At 40.5% G+C, this 18765-nt stretch overlaps 1 protein-coding gene across 1 annotated transcript; it reads right to left on the bottom strand.

Annotated features, from left to right (window-relative positions):
* Positions 1-61: 61 nt before the first annotated feature.
* Positions 62-17142, bottom strand: golga3 (golgin A3). Its single transcript, XM_022758156.1, has 23 exons — positions 17115-17142; positions 15568-15868; positions 12800-12912; positions 11578-12293; positions 11273-11381; positions 9834-10140; positions 9536-9738; positions 9291-9428; positions 8893-9054; positions 8422-8790; positions 8171-8248; positions 6831-7094; positions 6606-6700; positions 6091-6307; positions 4978-5121; positions 4573-4770; positions 4315-4431; positions 3855-3994; positions 3591-3723; positions 3130-3252; positions 2687-2851; positions 2103-2269; positions 62-1971 (listed from the first exon to the last, which is right to left on the bottom strand). Exons 2-23 carry the CDS (start codon positions 15737-15739, stop codon positions 1779-1781), a joined length of 4323 nt encoding a protein of 1440 aa, XP_022613877.1. The 5' UTR covers positions 15740-15868; positions 17115-17142; the 3' UTR covers positions 62-1778.
* Positions 17143-18765: the final 1623 nt, after the last annotated feature.

Raw genomic sequence — 18765 nt, 5'->3', positions numbered from 1 at the left:
AGTCACTGAAGAAAACACACACTGAATGAGCACAAACTGCGATGACAGATGAATAGTGCAATTTTATGATAAATACAATCACATCTCCCAACACAAATGTTAAAACCGGAATGAATCGATTCTAATCTTTGAAGAAAAAAAAACAGCAGATACAGCAAGCTTTATGCATACAGCGCAGGTGCCCCAGCAAATGTTATTATATACCGCCAAACGTTACAGTGAAAGGTAGATACAGTCCAAAATGTTTATTCAGAATACAATATACCAACATTTTTGTTATTATTAGCCTCAATAAGCATTCTCCTAAAAATATTTATTGTCCCTTTGGAAATTTATGAGCATACAGAGGTGCTTCAAAAAGTTTTCAAGTGTGGGAATGAGCACTGACAGCGGCTGCAGCACAGTTGCATGCAGAAAGCTATACCCTCCAATGACCCCTCAACACTGAAATTTTAGTGCAGCTGTACCAAAATTATTATCAGCTTTGATTTATGGTTTGCATTTGATATCTTGTTTTTCATCTTTACACTATTAAACAATTATGATGACTGTACAATCATACAAAAAAGGAAGTGTATTTATATATTAACCTCTGGAAACAATTAATTTATGCCCTATCCCATGAAACAGCCATAAAACAAGTATAACATCTGATTCAAGGATAGTCATTATTTGTAAATACAGTATGTACCAAATGTAACATCAGAAAAGGAACACATCTGATTGCACCTGCTGTTAGAAGTAACATTTCTGCTTCATTTTACAACTTTCTCTCTCACTCAGTTTAGTTTTAATTATCTAGTGTGCAATGTCAGTTGTGACCCACTTCCAATAAACCATTCTTCAGTAAGCATTTCCACACAAACAATAGAACATATAACATCTTGCACACACACCCTCAGCAGAAATACGTTTATCCAAACCGACTTAGTTCTTTACATCGTATTAAAGATTGCTTAAGGCTTTTTTGCGTGCGAATTACTGCAGTCCATGCTTGACAAAACACCTCCATACATAACTGAGATTAATATTTTTAGAGTTTAAGAACCCAAGGTGATATGGTAACAACAAATTTAAGAGACACTGCATTTTAACAACATACCATACAAAAAACTGACCACAATTGTATATGACTTTTAACTTCAAGAAAATGAGTGATGATGTTTCATCACAAGCTGCTTAGAAACCATGTGGAAGTGTAAGCATGTCAGTTAAATCATAGATGAGTGACTTCACTCATACACAGGCACAAAGAAATGGAAGAACAGTTCGTTGCCAGTCTGGTGGCAGACTCAGAGTTGTTTCTGTCACAAAAAACACTTTTTAAAATAATGTCAGCCATCATTAAGCAGCATCAAAGCTGCTGAATTAATATTATAAGGAGGATGATGACTAAATACCTTTTAGTGAGTAAAACTGCTGATTCAACAGGGGAAAACTGGCCCAACAGATCAGTTTAATAAGTAGTCCCTATTTTTTATCTATGATAACAAAACTGAAGATGAGGGATCTGTCAAATAAAAAGCTGTAATTCCTTAACTCTAAATAAATAAATGTGACAATAGCATAACAAAAATATAAACAACCATCAAATCAAGAGGAAAGAATAAAGCTATGGTATATAAAGTATTACTCTGCGAAAGCACTTCTGTGCTGATGGGAGAATGCCAAATGTTGGCAGCAATTGTTAAGAAAAGAGAAAGGGATTATGGGGCTAAAAAGTGCCTTTGTGGATAAAACTCCACTCTCCCTCTATTGGCCTGAGAAAAGTTCTTCTGTTATGATTGCTGCTGTTCTGCTTCGTTGTTATTTTTTACCACCGTGTTGTTCAGCGGTGTCGATGATTTGGAGATGTTGTTTTGAAGCCCCAGTTGAGCCAGTCCCTCCTCTGTGTTTGTCCATGAGCTCACTGACTCATGTACTGTTACTGTGTGTTCCTCCATCTGCCTTTGGAGGCTATCCATCTCCTCTCTGAGAAAAAAAAAAAAACATTACATGTATTCTGGCATTTGGATAACTTCTCAACAATACACAACAAAAGACTTCAAGAAGGTATGTTGACAATGTTTAACCCAGTCATTCGGTCACAACAATAGGCTTACTTGAGCTGCCGTAGACAGTTGTGCAGGTTGTTGAGGGGCTCCTTGTTGACAGAAGTTGATGGTTTCAGCAACTCATCCAGTAGGGAAGCAGGCACTGGGCAGTCTGGGATCTTAACTGGTGTCACTGGGTTGGATGGGTTCCCCTCAGTCTTTAGCTCCATCCGCTGCTGCTCCAACATCATTACAAGGGCGTATTTAGTCATTTATCAGTAGGCATTTCTTATTTGGCATTATACTTACAACATTGGCCTTTAAATCTCTCTAAAGAGAGGACGCTGGCTTTGTAAAAGAATGACTCATACTGTGGAAATTAAGGGGTACACCCAGTTGGGTAACAGCACAACAGCAAGTGGTTACTGCTGTCCATGTGAAATGATACTTTAATTCAGTCATAATGTCTGAAAGTCATCATGACAAGACAAGTAAAGAGCAACATAACACTAGAGATTTTCAAATGATGTCATGTTACTTTGTAGCTTATTAGTCAATCACTACAAAGGTTTAGTGGTTTGCCCCCAATCAAAAGGTGCCAATCAAAAAGCACTAAAACTATCTTGGGATACAACAACAAAGACATGCATTACCTTCCTTAGGCGGCTCTGTTTGAGGTCCTGTTTGAGTTGCTGGTTTTGCAGTAGGACCGTCTTCATGCTGTTCCTCAGCTCACCCACTTTAGCCTGCAGCATAAACTTGTCCTTCCTGGTGCTGCTCAGCTCCTCCTGCACCGACTCCAGCTCCACCTTGATGTTCTGAGCCCGACACAAAATTTTCTCAGTTTTAAACCATTTTGAAAATAGAGTAGATGATGGTAATCATTAATGCTGTATAGAAGTAACTACAGTGCCTCACTCCATCCTTTGTTTCCCTTCAGACATTACCCGTTTACTGGGCTATTATTTACTATAGCAAATGTAATTCTGTCCATTCCTAAACACAACAATATTTAATTTCTTTTTAACATCTAGTTAAGTAGCAATCAATACTTGGCAACTTTGCGCCCATATTTTACAATCAAGTGAATACTTGCCTGCAGAGCTGTCTGTAGGCTGTCCAGCTCCCTGTGATGGCACTGCTCCATCATCTCTACCTGCTGCTTCTGAGCTTCAATCTCCCTCTGCTTCTGCTCCACCTCCCACTTCAGGTCCTCAACCTGAACAAACAGTCAATGTTATATGTTATGTTATGTTATAAGTTGTTATTCCATAACAACAAATGGTGGGTCAAACTAAGGCTGGAACAGATTTTAGAAATGCAGGATCCTAAAATGAATCACCAGGGCAATCATAAAATAGTGCACTGTCAAAATATTGTATTAGAATCACTTCAGGCTAATCAATATTAAACTATAAAAAAATACAATAATAAAACAAACTGCATTGTGTCAATCATATCAGAGGTGGATGACCATGGGTTCTCATAGTCATAATATTTAAACAATCATCATCATCAGCCAGATATTCCAGTCTGACTGTTGTTAAGAATCCCTACCTCTTGGTGAGTGAGGGGCTGCTTGGCCAGTTCATCGTCCAGTTGTTTCTGGAGGATCTGGAGCTGTGAGTGAGCCTCAGCCAGCTCCTCTTGGAACCTGGAAACCTCCTGAGTGTGCTGCTCATCCTGAGCCCTGCAGAGGATGATATATTCACTGATAAACGACTTTTAAGATTTAAGATTTTGCAACACAATATTAAATTAAAAAAGTTATCTTCCAAAAGTCACTGTATTCTTTTATCAAAAAAAAAAAAATCCACATACTGTAGTTTCTGTGCTTCACTATGCAGAGCTTTGACCAGGTCCTCTTTGGCCTGCAGGTCCTTCTTGATCTCCGACAGCTCCAGCATGGCCGCCCTGTAGTGCCGTCTATTGTGGGCTGCTTCAGCCTTTGCTGCTGCCACCTAAAGGACACATCACACTATTACTACCCAAAAGACTGCAGTACAGCCAAATGCTCCAAACCTAAAACAATTAACAAAAAGTCAAAAGCTACAGACTTACTGTAGATGCATGTAACAATTCAGCTTCCTAATACTTATATTTCCAAGAAGCTTCTTACTGTGCCATGTGTAAAGCAAATGCTCTCAACATAAATATTCAAATATATTTAAATTATAGACTCCTTAGAATCATTTGAAAGTCAAAATAATCTGCAGTTGGCACTTTAACTCACAGAAAAGGAGAAAATACTACATCCTGATGTATGGCATAGAGCTCTTACCTGTTCCTTCAGGTCCTTGACTTTGGTTTTCTCTTTTTCCAAGGCAAGCTGTAGAGTTTGTACCACCTGCTTCATTTGCTGGTCCTCCTCCTCTTTACGCTTCAGGACAGCTTGAACCTGTTAGAAAAAAGATGAATGTGAAGACAATGTTCTGTTAAATAATTAAAAAGTGCATAATTTCTCAAGCTAATTTTTCTATTTTGTGGTAATTAAAGAAGTATAACAGTATTACAAGATGCAAACATTGGAATTTTTCACCTGTAAGTTGAGTTGGACAAGATCTGCTTCTCTCTTAGCTAGGGCGGACTCCAAAATGTTGGCATGCTCCTTCAGTGTATTGTGGGACTGTGCCAATCCAGCCAATTTCCCTTTTTCATGCTCCAGCTCAAGTGCTAGCTTCTTGTTGGCATCTTCCAACTTTCTGATCCGCTTCTTGAAGCATCGTGACTCTTGAAGCTGTGAAATCAATCAATTCATGTCATTATGACAGAATTAGAGACATGAACTGAGTGCTTCCAGAAGTGTAAAAATACAGCTCATACAGGGGTGTGATCAGTATCATACAATAGGAAATTATATATTTACCCATTAGAACAGAGAGCAGTTTTGTGTTACAAAAACCTGAACAGATTACAACAAACTGATAAAATTATCATAGTTCACCTCATCTTCGAGCTCCATGACTTTCTCCTGGTACTCCTCCAGCTCTGTGGAGGTGAGGGTGATCACTTCCTGCAGCTCCTTCTCTAGCATAGTCTTGCTGTTGGTCACAGCCTGCAGTTCAGCTTGCAGAGCTTTAATCTTCTCCTGGATGACAAATAAAACCACTGCACTTAAATATGTTTCTGATACTAAATAGGTGCATCCATTATTATTCACAATGAAATGACAAATATCTTTTTGATGAAGGAACATGAGTCGAGGACACGGGTAGACTGGAGTCCATTATCCTATTTATCAACGATTAAAGCAGTATTCTAGTATCTATGGAAAGTACAGTAACGAGAATTCCCCCCTTGTGGTTGTATGCCTGACATTTGTGTCGTAATTTGTGTTTGAATTTGTGAATTGTGGCCAAAAAGGTGATTTGTGAGATCACTGTGACCTTTGAACTTTGAGCACCAAATTCTAATCATTTCATCCTTGAGTCCAAGTGAACAGTAGGGAGCCAGGCACTGGGCAGTCTGGGATCTTAACTGGTGTCACTGGGTTGGATGGGTTCCCCTCAGTCTTTAGCTCCATCCGCTGCTGCTCCAACATCATTACAAGGGCGTATTTAGTCATTTATCAGTAGGCATTTCTTATTTGGCATTATACTTACAACATTGGCCTTTAAATCTCTCTAAAGAGAGGACGCTGGCTTTGTAAAAGAATGACTCATACTGTGGAAATTAAGGGGTACACCCAGTTGGGTAACAGCACAACAGCAAGTGGTTACTGCTGTCCATGTGAAATGATATATACTTTTACTTCAGTTGTAATGTCTGATGACAATGGACAATTTCCGCTCATATTCAAAGTCTCTGAAAGTCATCATGACAAGACAAATAAAAAGCAACTTAACACTAGAGAACATTTGTACCAAATTTGAAGAAAGTGTCTCAAGGTGTTACTAAGATATCATGTTCACGAGAATGAGACAGACAGACAAGGTGAAAACATTATGCATCCGGCATAAAAACAAATGGCTACAATATACTACACTCTGTACCACACTTTTGTTGGAACTATAAATTTGTCAGGGAACTGCAAAAGTCTGGAAGGTTTATACAGTACCTGTAAGGCCGGGCTGTTCCCCTCATCTGACACTTGGGCCTTGAGTTTGACCAGCTCTGCCTCAGCCGCCTCCTTGTCAGTCAGGGCCTCTTGGAGCCTCCTGCTCAAGATGCCCACAGCATTCTCGTAGGCCTTGTGTTTGGCCTTCATCTCCTTCTGAGCACTAGTCAAATCTGTCCCCAGCCGCTTCATGCGCACCTTCTGCTCTGAGATGGCCCTATTTGATGAATATAAGAAATTAAGTTAAAGAAAACCATAGAGATATCAGTAGGTATGAAGACAGTGTAGCTTAAAAATCATATTTTATTTACAAATATAGATAAAGGATGGATGGATTTACTTTTCAAACCACATGTACTGACTAATGTGTCCATGTGGAGATCAGGAATTGTATAATCAACATCCCATATTTGTGTTTATAAATAGCCCCTGACAACAGAGATATGAATCATGGTCCAAGTCATTACTGTAGGAACCATTCAAGCTCCACAAATCTGTATGAGCACATGACTCACTTTTTGGCTTCAGCCTCCATTTGCTCCACCTGTTTCCTAAGGCCTTCGTTCTCTTGTGTCACTGCTGCTAGCTGGCTCTGATCGAACTGTAGAGACTGAGGGAGGAAAACAAAAAAAAAGTAACATTACAATACAAACATGTCTGATACTTTTCCCTTTTCTTTAATTTTATTTTTCAAAATACTTTGCAAAGTTATTTAAGTAAGCAATATCAAATTACACTACCTGGATCTGGGTTTCTAGCTGATCCCTTTCTTTCTGAATGGTTTGCAGGTGAGCTTCCATGTTATTCATCTGCTCCTGGACTCTCACCACCTCCTTCTGCAGCCGGGCCTGCTCCAGCTCTGCCTTCTGTTTCTCCCCCTGAACGCCCAGCAGCTCCTGCTTCAGCTCCTTCACCTCCGCCAACAGACGCTTCTTGGTGGACTTGAGCTCGCTGATCAACTGGTCTTTGGAGCTGGCGTCCCGGCGATATGCTTCCACCATCACCTGTGAAGTCAACGACATTGTGTGTCAAACGAAAGGTTTACATAAAACAAAACACTAATGAAGTATTTTCTCCTTTCATGGAGTGTGAGTAGGCTCACACATATTTGTCTCAGCTGAGGCGGCAGGCAAAATGACATTTCACAGCACACGGAGATACACTGCAGGAGAAAGTGCTGCGACAGCATTTGAATCCCACACTGCATCATCTCTAGGGTTGAGATATGTTTCACTGAAGAAAGAGAGTCTGTACACATGTGCTTTTTTTTCCCAGCCCAAAATCAATAATATAATTGTGTTTGATCCCAACAGGAACAAATATTATACACAGTTGGACATTTTACAATATATTACAGGTATCCACCAAAGGAAAGCTGAGATGCAGGTTGTTTTTAAGATTTTAAATATATTCAAACTGATTACAAAATTTAATGTAGGTACAACTGCACAAGTGTGTCATACAAAATAGATAAAAGTGTGATTATGTCAAACATTACAAGAAAAAAGGAGTGAATCTATCAATGTAGAAATATAAGAAAAGAAGAATTCTGCTATATTCATGTAATTACTTTAGATATGAAGTGACATTACTTTGTTGATAACAGACAGTTTTTTCTTCTTTGGCATCAGAGGTACAGCAATTTGCTTTTCATGGATTTCTGATAGCAGTGTGATTTTGCAATAAAAAAAAATTAAAATGAATGTTAATGCATGAGTCTGGGGATTGTCTACAAAACCCTTGTAAAAACAAAATACCATTCACATTTGTGTCATTCTGTCAATTAACTGCACCCTCTTTATGACAGCCTGTCAATGCCAAATGAGCAGCATCCTCCACTGCTCAATCCACTGGGGCGTGTCAACTAGTACTTTGGACATTCTTCGGAGATGACAGCCATCTGGTTCTACAATACATCCTCCCACGAAAGCATCGGCCTTAGCCAGCTGGGAGATTTCTGACAAGTGTTTTATAAATGTATACAAAGTCTACACAGTTTACTGTTCTTTCTGGCTTCTACTAACTTGACACAATAGCAGAGAACTATACACAATCTCACATGGCAATGGAAATGACTTACCTTCTGTTGCTGGAACTGCTCCTTAAATTTCTGAGCTTGTTTCTTTAGGGTACTATTTTCTTGTTGTAGAGTTTCAATCTGTAACAAAGAAAAAACCCTTTATTATTCACTACATGGTGGTAGGAAAACTAAATTACGGAATTTCAATCGAAACTGATGGGAGGAAAACACACATATTCATTCATGCTCACAAAAAGAAGGCTTGTGAGAAGTGCAAGTCAATTGCTGCTCACTTCCCATCTGTCTCATACCTGATTGGCTTTGACCTGGACTTCCTGTCTGAGCTGATCTAAAACATCTGAGGCCACCAGGACATCCTCTCCAAGCCGCTCAGCTCCCTCGTCAAGTTGACTTTTGTCGGCACGAGCTGCTTGCAGCGCTACCTCCAGGACAATCTTCTCGTTCTGGAGGTACTGGATGTTGTCATCCTTGGCATTGCTCTCTGTTTGTAGCTCGGCCAGCTGGGCCTCTAGCTCCAGGTAGCGGGCCTCTAGCTGGTTGATGGACTGCTCTTTGGTGTGAAGGTTCTCCTGAGTGGTGGTCAGCTGGCGCATCAGTTCCAGATGTTCTTTCTGGAGTGACTGCAGCTGCACGTCTTTCTGGGAAAGGGTTAACTTCACCTAAGAGAGAGAGAGTTTGAAAGGCAGTTTAGAGCAGAGTACAGCAATTTTTCTAACCATACAAGATGGAAAACAAGTTGCTGTTATATTTGACATGACTACCTGCTCTAGTTCCCTTTCCAGGGTGCTGGCTGTGTTGGCCAGTTTCACTAAACGGTCTCGCTCTTCCTCAAACTCCTCCAGCTTGTGCTGCAGGTCGTCTTCCACCATGGTTTTTGCATCCTGGATCTGCTTGTAAGCAGCTTCCTGGGTCAGCATGTCAGCCTACATCACAGACAGGAAAAAGTTTATTTCAAAAAATAATAACAGTTGAAAAACACATATTGACTTATACCAAATTTTATTTGCAGTGTTAAAACCACACCTGTATATTTAAAAATGCCCGATTATATACAGCCCCTGGCTGAATAATGACCCTCATGTATGGGTTGTTTCCTAAGTAGATATATAGACAAACCAGATGATGGCATAAGGTCAGAAAGGGATGTTGGAGAATATACCTCAATGCTCTGCAGTTGAACAGCTATACGCTCTTTTTCTTTGATGGAGCGGTGTTGGGTCTCAGTGAGCTGGTGAGACAGTGTCACGTTCTCCAGCTTCAGATGTTCCACAACACCAATCTGAGTCATCTGTCCAGCCTGGGAAAGAAAAAAGCCCAAGACGAAACATGTCACTGATGGCTTGACTTTTACATGTCTAATGCAAGGCATGATGACAAAACCAACTGTATCATCGTCAACCTTACCTGCATGTTGGCCATTTCGCCCTGCAGTCGTACTCTTGCCTCCTGGGCCAGTGCCAACTGCTGCTGGTACCACTGACGGACCTGCTGGAGTGAGTCAATCTCAGCCTGCGAGGTCTTCAGTCGGCTCTGCAGGGTGCTGCGCTCCAGCTGAACCTGTTGAAGCTGGCTCTGAAGACCACCCATCTGCTGACGCAACTCCTGAACTGTAAAAGTATAAGACCAAAAACATAGAGTTAAACAAAGACGTGAAGGTATCAATATCTTCTTACGCTCAGCTCTCTGGGTCTCCATCACTCACCTGTATTGTCTCTTGAAGTCACAGTGTTTTGCATCTCCTCCACCTTCCCCATAAGCCTGTTGTATTGATCTTCAGCCACTTTCAGGTCATTGCTTAGAGAAGCTAGACTGGCATTCTTGCTTTCCAGACTTCCCTGAAGCTCCACCATGGCCTTCTCTAGCTGGCTACAGTTCTGCCGCAGTGTGCCAACCTCCGTGGTGAGGGTGCTCTGTTTCTCCTGGCTAACCTGAGCCTCCTCCTTCTTAGCCTGCAGCTGAGCATTCACTGTAGCCAGCTGGGCCTGAAGCTCGGTCTTCTCCTTGAGAGCCTGGAGGACAGGAAAGTGTGGTCAGCACTTACACTCAATTATTCTCAGTGTTTCCAATATGGCGTTATTATCTGGGCAGCCTGCCCAGGTAAGTTAACAACCACCAAGCTAAATGTAATCTTTTTGGATGCTGTGATACATGACTTGGCATTCATTTATGATGGTGTTAAATGATTGTAATTAATTGAACGCAGGTTATTTATGGAATGATAGACAGCCCTATTGGCATACTAAAGTGTGAGACTCTGTGCATGAAAAAACAGTAAATGGGCGTTCTGATAGCCAAATGGTAAGGACGCACACCACATGCCCTGAGTAGTCACACCCGGACTCCCAGCCGGACCATTTGCTGCATGTCGTTTCCCTATTCTCTCTCCCTGCATTTCCTGTCTATCTCCACTGACACTATCTAATAAAGGGCATGAAAATGCCCAAACAATAACAACAACAAAAAAACAGTTAAGTAGAAAAAATTTAAAAGCCATGCTACAGGTTCTGTGACGCTGTACTACTACTGTGATGCATGAACACATTTCACCAAAAAACATCGTCAAATCATTACAATATATTGTCAAGGAACCATGAATGTCTGTACCAAATTGTGCACTCATGTATTGAGAAAATGCTGTGGTATTTCACAGGATAAGTGAAAACTTTGACCTGTAGATAGTGTTAAAAGAACAGGTAATCCAGCTAATTATTGTTGACATAATTTAGTCTGAACCCGGCCAACCTTTCCATCCCCTGCCACTAGCATGGTTAAAAGCTGTTAAGCATTAGCAACACTTTTTTTTATTACAGTTTGTGTGGATGCAGTTTATAAAGATAATCCATTCAGGACAATTCTAGTTTAGTTTACAGCACGTAAACAAAATACAGGAAGCATCTATAATACAATATAATACAACCAATTTGTCAAGAAAAGCATTTAAATTATATTACTTATTTTATTTGAGACTGTGTCGTTGATTTAACTCTGTGGTCAATTTTGAGGATGCAGTTTGTTAGAGATAAGAGATGTAACATATTTCAAGGTGTCCGTATTATGTTGTTCACTCCTGTACATAATGTACATGGATGGATGCTAGAAGAAACAGTAAATATGATTATAGAAATCAATGTGTTATATTACCTGATTGGCTTCAGATGACAAGGATTCCAGCTGGCCCTCCAGTCTCATTTTCTCTTTCAGGACTTGGAGCATTTCATCATGGCCCATCACTGAACTCTCCAAAGAAACACTGAAACAAATGTAAATAAACATCAACGCTGAAGTGATTTAGCAATCTATTAGTTGATTGAGAGTAAATTTGAACAATTTATATTATCAAAACAATTGCTTCAAGCAGGGATTGTAAGATTTCTTGTTTTTCATCAACCAAATAATGCCAGCAATTGGCAAAATTAATTCCATCCTTATTCAACATTGACAAATACCTGCTGGAGAAACTGTCCCTGCGACTCCGAGGCTCCGCTGTCCCCTCTCTCTCCTGCTCCAGCTCCAGCAGGTGCTGCTCTTCACTGGCTGCCTGCAGCACCTCCTGCAGGGAGGGGAAATGACCCATGGCCTCTGGAGCAATCTCCCTCCCCTCCACAGTGTAGGGCCCCTGCTGCCTTTCCACTGCTGTGGAGAGCATGGCGTATGTCCCCCTGGTAGACACACTGCTGTAAGACGAGCTGTCGCTGTCGTTGCCATCGTTCCCCGGCCTCGTTCCTGATTCGCTGCCGTCAATTTCTGAGACATTGTCCCCGACCTGGAACGCCGCACCAGGCTGTGCCTCCGTCTCACAGGTGCTGCCCTCTGACATCACACTGACCTCAGACAGTGTGGACACCGAGCTAATGGTGGACTGGAAGGAGCTCATTGTGTTGTCTGCTGTTCTTACTCCACCTCCTCCTCCACCATCATTCTCAGGAGACTTGTAGTCAGCCAAGGAGTGGATCTTGCTGGGCCGGGGGGACCTGGACTTCCTCTCCTTAGAAGGGGGAATTCCCAAGCTACCCAGTTTGGGACCACGTGGGACACTGGTCCTCAGGAAGGAATATTCCTTGGTCATGGCAACGGTGTTGGCCCGGGGCAGAGCCTCAGGGTGCAGCATGAGCTCTGGATCCAGGGTGCTGAAGGGCCTGTTCTTGCTGGTGGTGCGATGAGACTAAAAAATGGATAGAAAGAAAGATTTAATGGTCCTGCAATGATGACAAAATCTGAATCAAGGCTGCCCAGCTTGATACTGACAGTATAACTTTGCAAATTTGGCATTGACAGAAAATAAATAGCCCAATGCAGAATATTCCTCCAAACTGAAAAGCTGTGGTTATACTGTCATTTTTCTGGGTCACATTTTCCAAGAAAATAACATGTTCAGCAAGAGACTTGACTTGAATGCCCACAAGCACCCAAGTCTTGTCAATCCTAAGTTCAAAACACCTGAAAAACTAATAAACTGGGTCACAACTCTGTCTACAAATTTCTTCCAACTCTGTTTATAACTTTTGGAAACAGACAGACAGATGGGTGGCAACAATGGCTGAAAGGATGACAAAGGTGACTGAGGAAACAAGGATTTTGAAAGCACGATGAAGGCTAACCTAGTTACATTTAAAGTTATGATAAAATTTGAGTGCAGTCTTCAACCTGACAGCAACTCCACTCACTCACCCTCTCCTTATGTCTTTGCACTCTGTACTGTTTGAGTTGTTCCTCTAGGCGCCGGCGAGCCTCCAGGCGGATCTTCTCCTCGTTCTCCATCTCCAGTGAGGGCTTCTGGTTGGCTAAAGGGAAAGTATGTTAGGTCAAAAAAAGAAATATTCATCACATCATCATACTGCACAAGTACACAACAGCGCTATATTTACACAGGACATGCTTTGCTATGACGGTAAAAAGGAAAATCCTGGCAATGAGCCTTATGCTGTATCACTGGTCAGGCACAGCTTCAGTGTGAATGCTTGTATGATGTTGGCTGTATGTAGTGAAAAGTGAAGCTGCTTGGAACCCTGTCCTCAAATACAAGGATAAACATTCACACTTGAGTCCTGTTCATGTCTTGGCCGGAAATGCGTTTTTGCACAAGCCACAGTGACAAGTGAGTTACAAATTATACCTGTAACATTCACCGTTTTACCTGAGAGCTACAGGTATGGGTGTTACAGTCCATGATTCACCAATACACTGTATGTAAGGGTGCCCTACACTGTATCAGTTTGTTTACTTGGTTTGTTTATGCACGTATAAAAAAAATGTAACCTCAGTAATGACAGCAACAGCTCTGCAGCTAGTATTTCCAATACTGCAATGAGTTAAATGCTATAGACGGATTTATCAGTCATGTTAATGTGCCATCATAAGAGATACTATAGGATTCTTTGTGTGGTGCTATATTTACATATATTATGTGTGAGTTATGATGTGAAGCCAAAGAAAATCACCACAAGCCTAAAAATATTACACTTCATAGCAACGATGCCTTTAAAACGCCACCAAAAGGATAACATAACAGAGGGATTAGTTCGCCAATGCAGCCATTAGTCCAAACAGTGTTCCAAATGAAGCGCCCACACCAAATTCTAATCAGGCAATTAAATGCCTCGGGAGTTGGAGAAAGGGGGCAGACTCAAACAACTAAAAGAAATTCCCACTGAATCCATCTGTTCAGATTATACACAGACAAGGGAGTTAAAAAGGATGTGTATATGACCCAAAAAAGCAAAACATCCCACAGCAAAATGAGGTTTAAATACAGGGGGAGATAGAGGGGGCATTCACTCCACATAAGTTTATGCTTACACAATTCAGTCTCCTGCATAGGCATACTGAGTCTGAGCGACTGCAATGCATCACCCGTGTGAATCGTGACCTCAGCACTAGCCCCCTCAGACTTCTCTAGCATCATGGGTGGATAAGCAGCCACACCTGGGGAGGGCTCTTGAGTCTGGGAGTTGACAGGGGAGCTGGTGCTCTGCGGAGGGGCTGCTGGTGGCAGGGACCCATTTATACAGGCATCCCCTGCAGCACTGAAGCCCTCTGCCAGTCCATCTCCATTTGGCATCAGATCTGAACTAAGAGGACCTGAAAGAGAAGGGGGAGAAGCCCTGAGGAATGTGACAATTAGTCATGATAACTTTTCAAGAACTGGACTGAGTGGATCTAATTCTCTTGACAAACTGGCTGGACAACTTTGTCAAGCTACAGTTGCATTAGTGAAAGGGGTAGCTGGAAACATTCATGCAGCATGTGGCTACTGAAGCATATCTTGCTGCACCTACTCTTGTATCAAGGAGCACAACTACCAGACTCGTTTTGCAAGAAAACCACATTTAAAAAGGCATTGAAAACCTTTTTTAACTTTCATTATTGCTTATTTAATCATGAATAATGAATGTCATAGAGAATAATTATCATTGTACAATATTTGTCAAAAGTGCATTCATACAACTGGAAGTGACATAACTGAAGATGAAGAGCGAAACATTATCATTATTACTTAGAGGGAAACATTATCGATTCACACATAAAAATCAAGATACTTAACATGTTGGGGAACTGATCAGCCTGTGGAAAACATTGCATGCTTTTGTGATCCTATTTGGAGTTTTGGCAAGTTTGTGGAAAAAAACCCCTATGACTGATGATCCATTTCTGATTTTGACCAATCGTTTTTCAATCTGTCTCCTGTGCATCACCCAACTTTACATAAGTATTTAAAGCTCAAAAATATATTTTCAGTAGACTGCAGTAAATTGCAATAGACTATAAACACTGTTGCCTTCTAATGGTGACTAATTAGAATTCAGTTCAGCTATTTAACACATTAGTTCAAAGAGTCGTCTAACACATAACAGTTGAAGGCCTCCAGCATTGTAGTAGCCAACAAAACAGGTCATGCATGGTAGGATACGACTGTGAGATAAAATAGATACTAGTAATATGCCTAAAGGGGAAAGAACTTTGCAGATTGGAGTTGGTATAGCACAGTGTAGTGGAGTGCAGTGGAGAGTACTAAGTCCAGATCAAACTGATTTCTAGGCTATGCACATGAAGTCCGTCTATGTGAAGGTCACCACAGACACTTCACCGTAAAAAACACTGCTTCAGTGCTATACACATATATGTATAATGTATAATAAATGTAATACAAATGAAAATAAAGAAATACTTTTAACACAGTACCCAAACAAGCACATGTTGTGTTTTACTCAAAGATGTAATGAAATCTAAATATTTCTTACAAACCTGTCCACAGATAACAAAATGTGCTTTGAAATGTGCTTTGTGATGTTGGTATGACAAATACTGCTTTCAAATAGGACAAGGCCTCAGCAGACCTACATGATTTGTATAGGGTAATACACACACACACACACACACACACACACACACACACACACACACACACACACACACACACACACACACACACGACTCACCATTACAAATATTCCCTTTTGTGTTTTGTGTGTTCGTCTGTCCTTGTTGTTTCAGTAGTGTTTCCCTTTCCATAGCATGGGCTTCAGTCTCTTTGGGTTTTATAACTTGGTCTCCTTGGTAAGCATTGGCCTCTGTTTGAGCTGCTTCTGAATGGTTAGTCTCCATTTCCATTAAGAAACTGGACAGTCACAGTACTGCTGGTGCTCCTTTGGAAAGAATGTCTCACAAAACCATTTTCTTAGGAGGCAGGCCAGCTGGGAGCGTGTCAAGGTCCAGGAGCACTTCTGAATACTGGGAGATCTACATAGAGAAAACATTTTGTTTATCATCTGTAGCATAATTGGGAGCGCTTGTTTGGAGAATATGAAACATTGTAAAGATCAATATACATCATAGAGGAACGTGAGACGCCTTACAAGTGATCTGATTTAGACAGTACTAATGTTATGTAACGGCATAACGGGTTTTAATTTAAACATAAGCTTGAGTCAAGGGCTAACAAGATGGCTAGGAACTTAAGCAGATTGTGTCGCGTTAAATATAGATTAACTAGTAACTATCGTTGCATCCCTTCACTTTTACACAGAGAAACGGATAGGGCATTTAAGGGCGTTAACACATATGGCAGGCCAAAACTGACAATAGGCTGAAGTTCAGTCTGAAAAAATGTAATTAAATCATTGTAGGAATCTGCTGATAGGTCAAACACACGCCTTAACAACCAGCAGTGAGAGGGGTATTTACAATTAACCCTTTCAACCATCATACTTTAGTTAAGATTGGGGGGAATGTCAGTTAGAGAGGAGCAGACGCTGCTTTTGATATGATGGTGTCTGCTTTATGTATGAGATGTTTTTTCCGAATTTGCACAAACGATTCTACAATTTTGGTACATTTGTCGACAGGCAATGCTCGATTTGCACCATAGGTTTTCAAACTGTGGCACTGAGGGGGAGGTATGCAGCTGTCAGCTTCAACAAAATGCGGTGACTGCGGTATTATTCAAAATCCCTGCATATTTCAAGTTACCGTATCGTATGTCATCTGTCACTTTAGCTATTAATTATAACTTTTGACTTCAAGGCTGTATTGCTAAGTTCACGCTTGCTATCTGACAGTAGCTGGGTTACTTTGCTAGCCTCTATTCAGCACTGTTTCGCATCATCTTGCTGGACGCACCGGTTCAGAAGAAATAAGAAAACGAGACAGTCATTGATGAACTAAAACCTTAAGGCAATTACATTGCCCTTATATGTTGACTGACTCTACCAGTTAACGACAAGGATGATAGACTAAATGGTGGGTGAATAAATTAAGCTCACAGCGCTAGCGAGACAACTAGCTAGATGTGTTTACGACGGGAACTGTCAAGCTAAATTTGCTAACTCGCTAGCTAGAATTGCCAGCGTAGATGCAGCAGCGATTTCTGAAATATTTTAAGTAATTCAACGAATTACCCTCTGTCGCATAAGTGCGTTACAAACCCTATGTGTAAATTATAAAATGACAATTTGGATGAATGGTAAAAAACACATTAAATGCTCACCTTTTTTGCGAGCTTCGCCTTTTACTACGTGGCTGTTTGGTTTCCGTCCCTTTACCTGTCCGACTAGAAACAGATGGCGCAAAAAATATACTATCTGGAAGGACAAATTAAGCTTGTCAGAAAGCGGAGTGTCGCTTTGTATACTCGCAACATTTGGGTTTTAAATACTAATCCTACTGTGTTAATTCTATGAGATGGTTATATTGCTCATGTTTATGGTAAAGATTAACTGATTGCACGAAGTATTATATGGAACGGATATTAGCTCTTCTGGATCTGTCGGATGTGGTACAGTGCTTCACCCTTGTAGTCAAAGAGCTGCGCCCTACTTTTCCACCGTGCCCCTCTGCAGCTAGTGCTAGCCTAAACCTGTGGGTGTCACAGAGGTGAAATAACAGGCTGCAAGTGCCACTTTAGGAGCCTTACGCCATACTCAGAACACAATACATGGGTTGCATTAATATGCATATTATATCATGCCACTACTTAATATAATGAGATTAAACTGGATTCTACATAAAGGATTTAAGTTAAATTATATTTGAAGTGGTCTTCTAATTTTTTTAATCTCTGTTTAGTCTGGGATAATCGTCACTCACCCGGTTGAATTTTGATTTTGTGTGTCCAGGAACGATTCAATACTACTACCGCTAATAGTAATAATATCATTAAATTCATTCTTATATCCTGTGTATAAAATTTGTGAAAGTTAGTGATACAATAACACATAGCATAATCATCTTAAGAGATCATTGATTAGAAACAAGACCACCAGCACATATGATTAATTGCAAAATTATCAAATCAGTAAAATCAGTGGGCACGTTTTTAAAAATGGTGTGATGTTTGTTGTTTCCTATATTGTTGTGATACCACGTACACCAAAAAATAAATGAATGAATAAATAAATAAAAGCATTAGCATATTATAGTACTCTAAAATGCAATGGTACAACTGATACAATAAGATAAGTCCTAAGTGCTTGTTGCCTATGTCCAAATCAATCTCTAATCTCACTGAAAAGGGTCTGCACATGAATAATACACTTGCTTGTACCATACATAATAACACTACTGATGCACGTTATAATGCAAATAAAAGTATAATGCCCTGGTTAAAAGCAACATTTTATTGCATATGTTACATAAAAAGAAGTCTTTTTTAAAGCCACTGTGTAAGATTTCAAACTGTCTAACTTTGGCGCCATCTAGTGGTAGTCTTAAGAATGAACACTGCGATGGACAGGAGACGAAATAAATGGACTGAAAATACCAAATATACCTGCCAGTTTTTCTTTCTACACATGGAAGTTTTCCTTTTATCCCTTTCCCTTATGTTCTGCCCATCTGAGATTCTGAGTGATGAGGGTTGAAGGAGTGGCACTTTGAGGCAAAATCAAACTATATGTATCACAAGGTTATCTTATTTAATGCTGTTAAGGTGTGGTAAAATCAGATTTAGCAGTTAGATCTGGTTCCCTCTTAAATATATAGCCCAAAAAAAATGACACAGATAAGAGGAATATGCAGCTTTTAATTTGACATGCATCCTCTAAAGGAGAGTAGTGGGTACAACATTGAACTGACATTATAGATCTTGATTCCTTGGTCTCAAGACATTCTGCCTGTGACATACTGCAGAACATATTAGC

This window comes from Seriola dumerili, unplaced genomic scaffold (genome assembly GCF_002260705.1).
Source record: "Seriola dumerili isolate Sdu_G_001 unplaced genomic scaffold, Sdu_1.0 BDQW01000017.1, whole genome shotgun sequence".
NCBI classification, from domain to species: domain Eukaryota; kingdom Metazoa; phylum Chordata; class Actinopteri; order Carangiformes; family Carangidae; genus Seriola; species Seriola dumerili.
This window is presented reverse-complemented; position numbering and strand designations above follow the sequence as displayed.

What these genes read in the sequence shown, in the direction of transcription:
- golga3 (XM_022758156.1), bottom strand. Translation starts at nt 15,739, where the DNA reads ATGGAAATGGAGACTAACCATTCAGAAGCAGCTCAAACAGAGGCCAAT. An exon ending in TGGAAAGGGAACTAGAGCAG is followed by an intron (nt 8,791 to 8,892) that starts GTAGTCATGTCA and finishes TCTCTCTCTTAG; the next exon opens with GTGAAGTTAACCCTTTCCCA. An exon ending in TTGTCCAACTCAACTTACAG is followed by an intron (nt 4,432 to 4,572) that starts GTGAAAAATTCC and finishes TTTTTCTAACAG; the next exon opens with GTTCAAGCTGTCCTGAAGCG.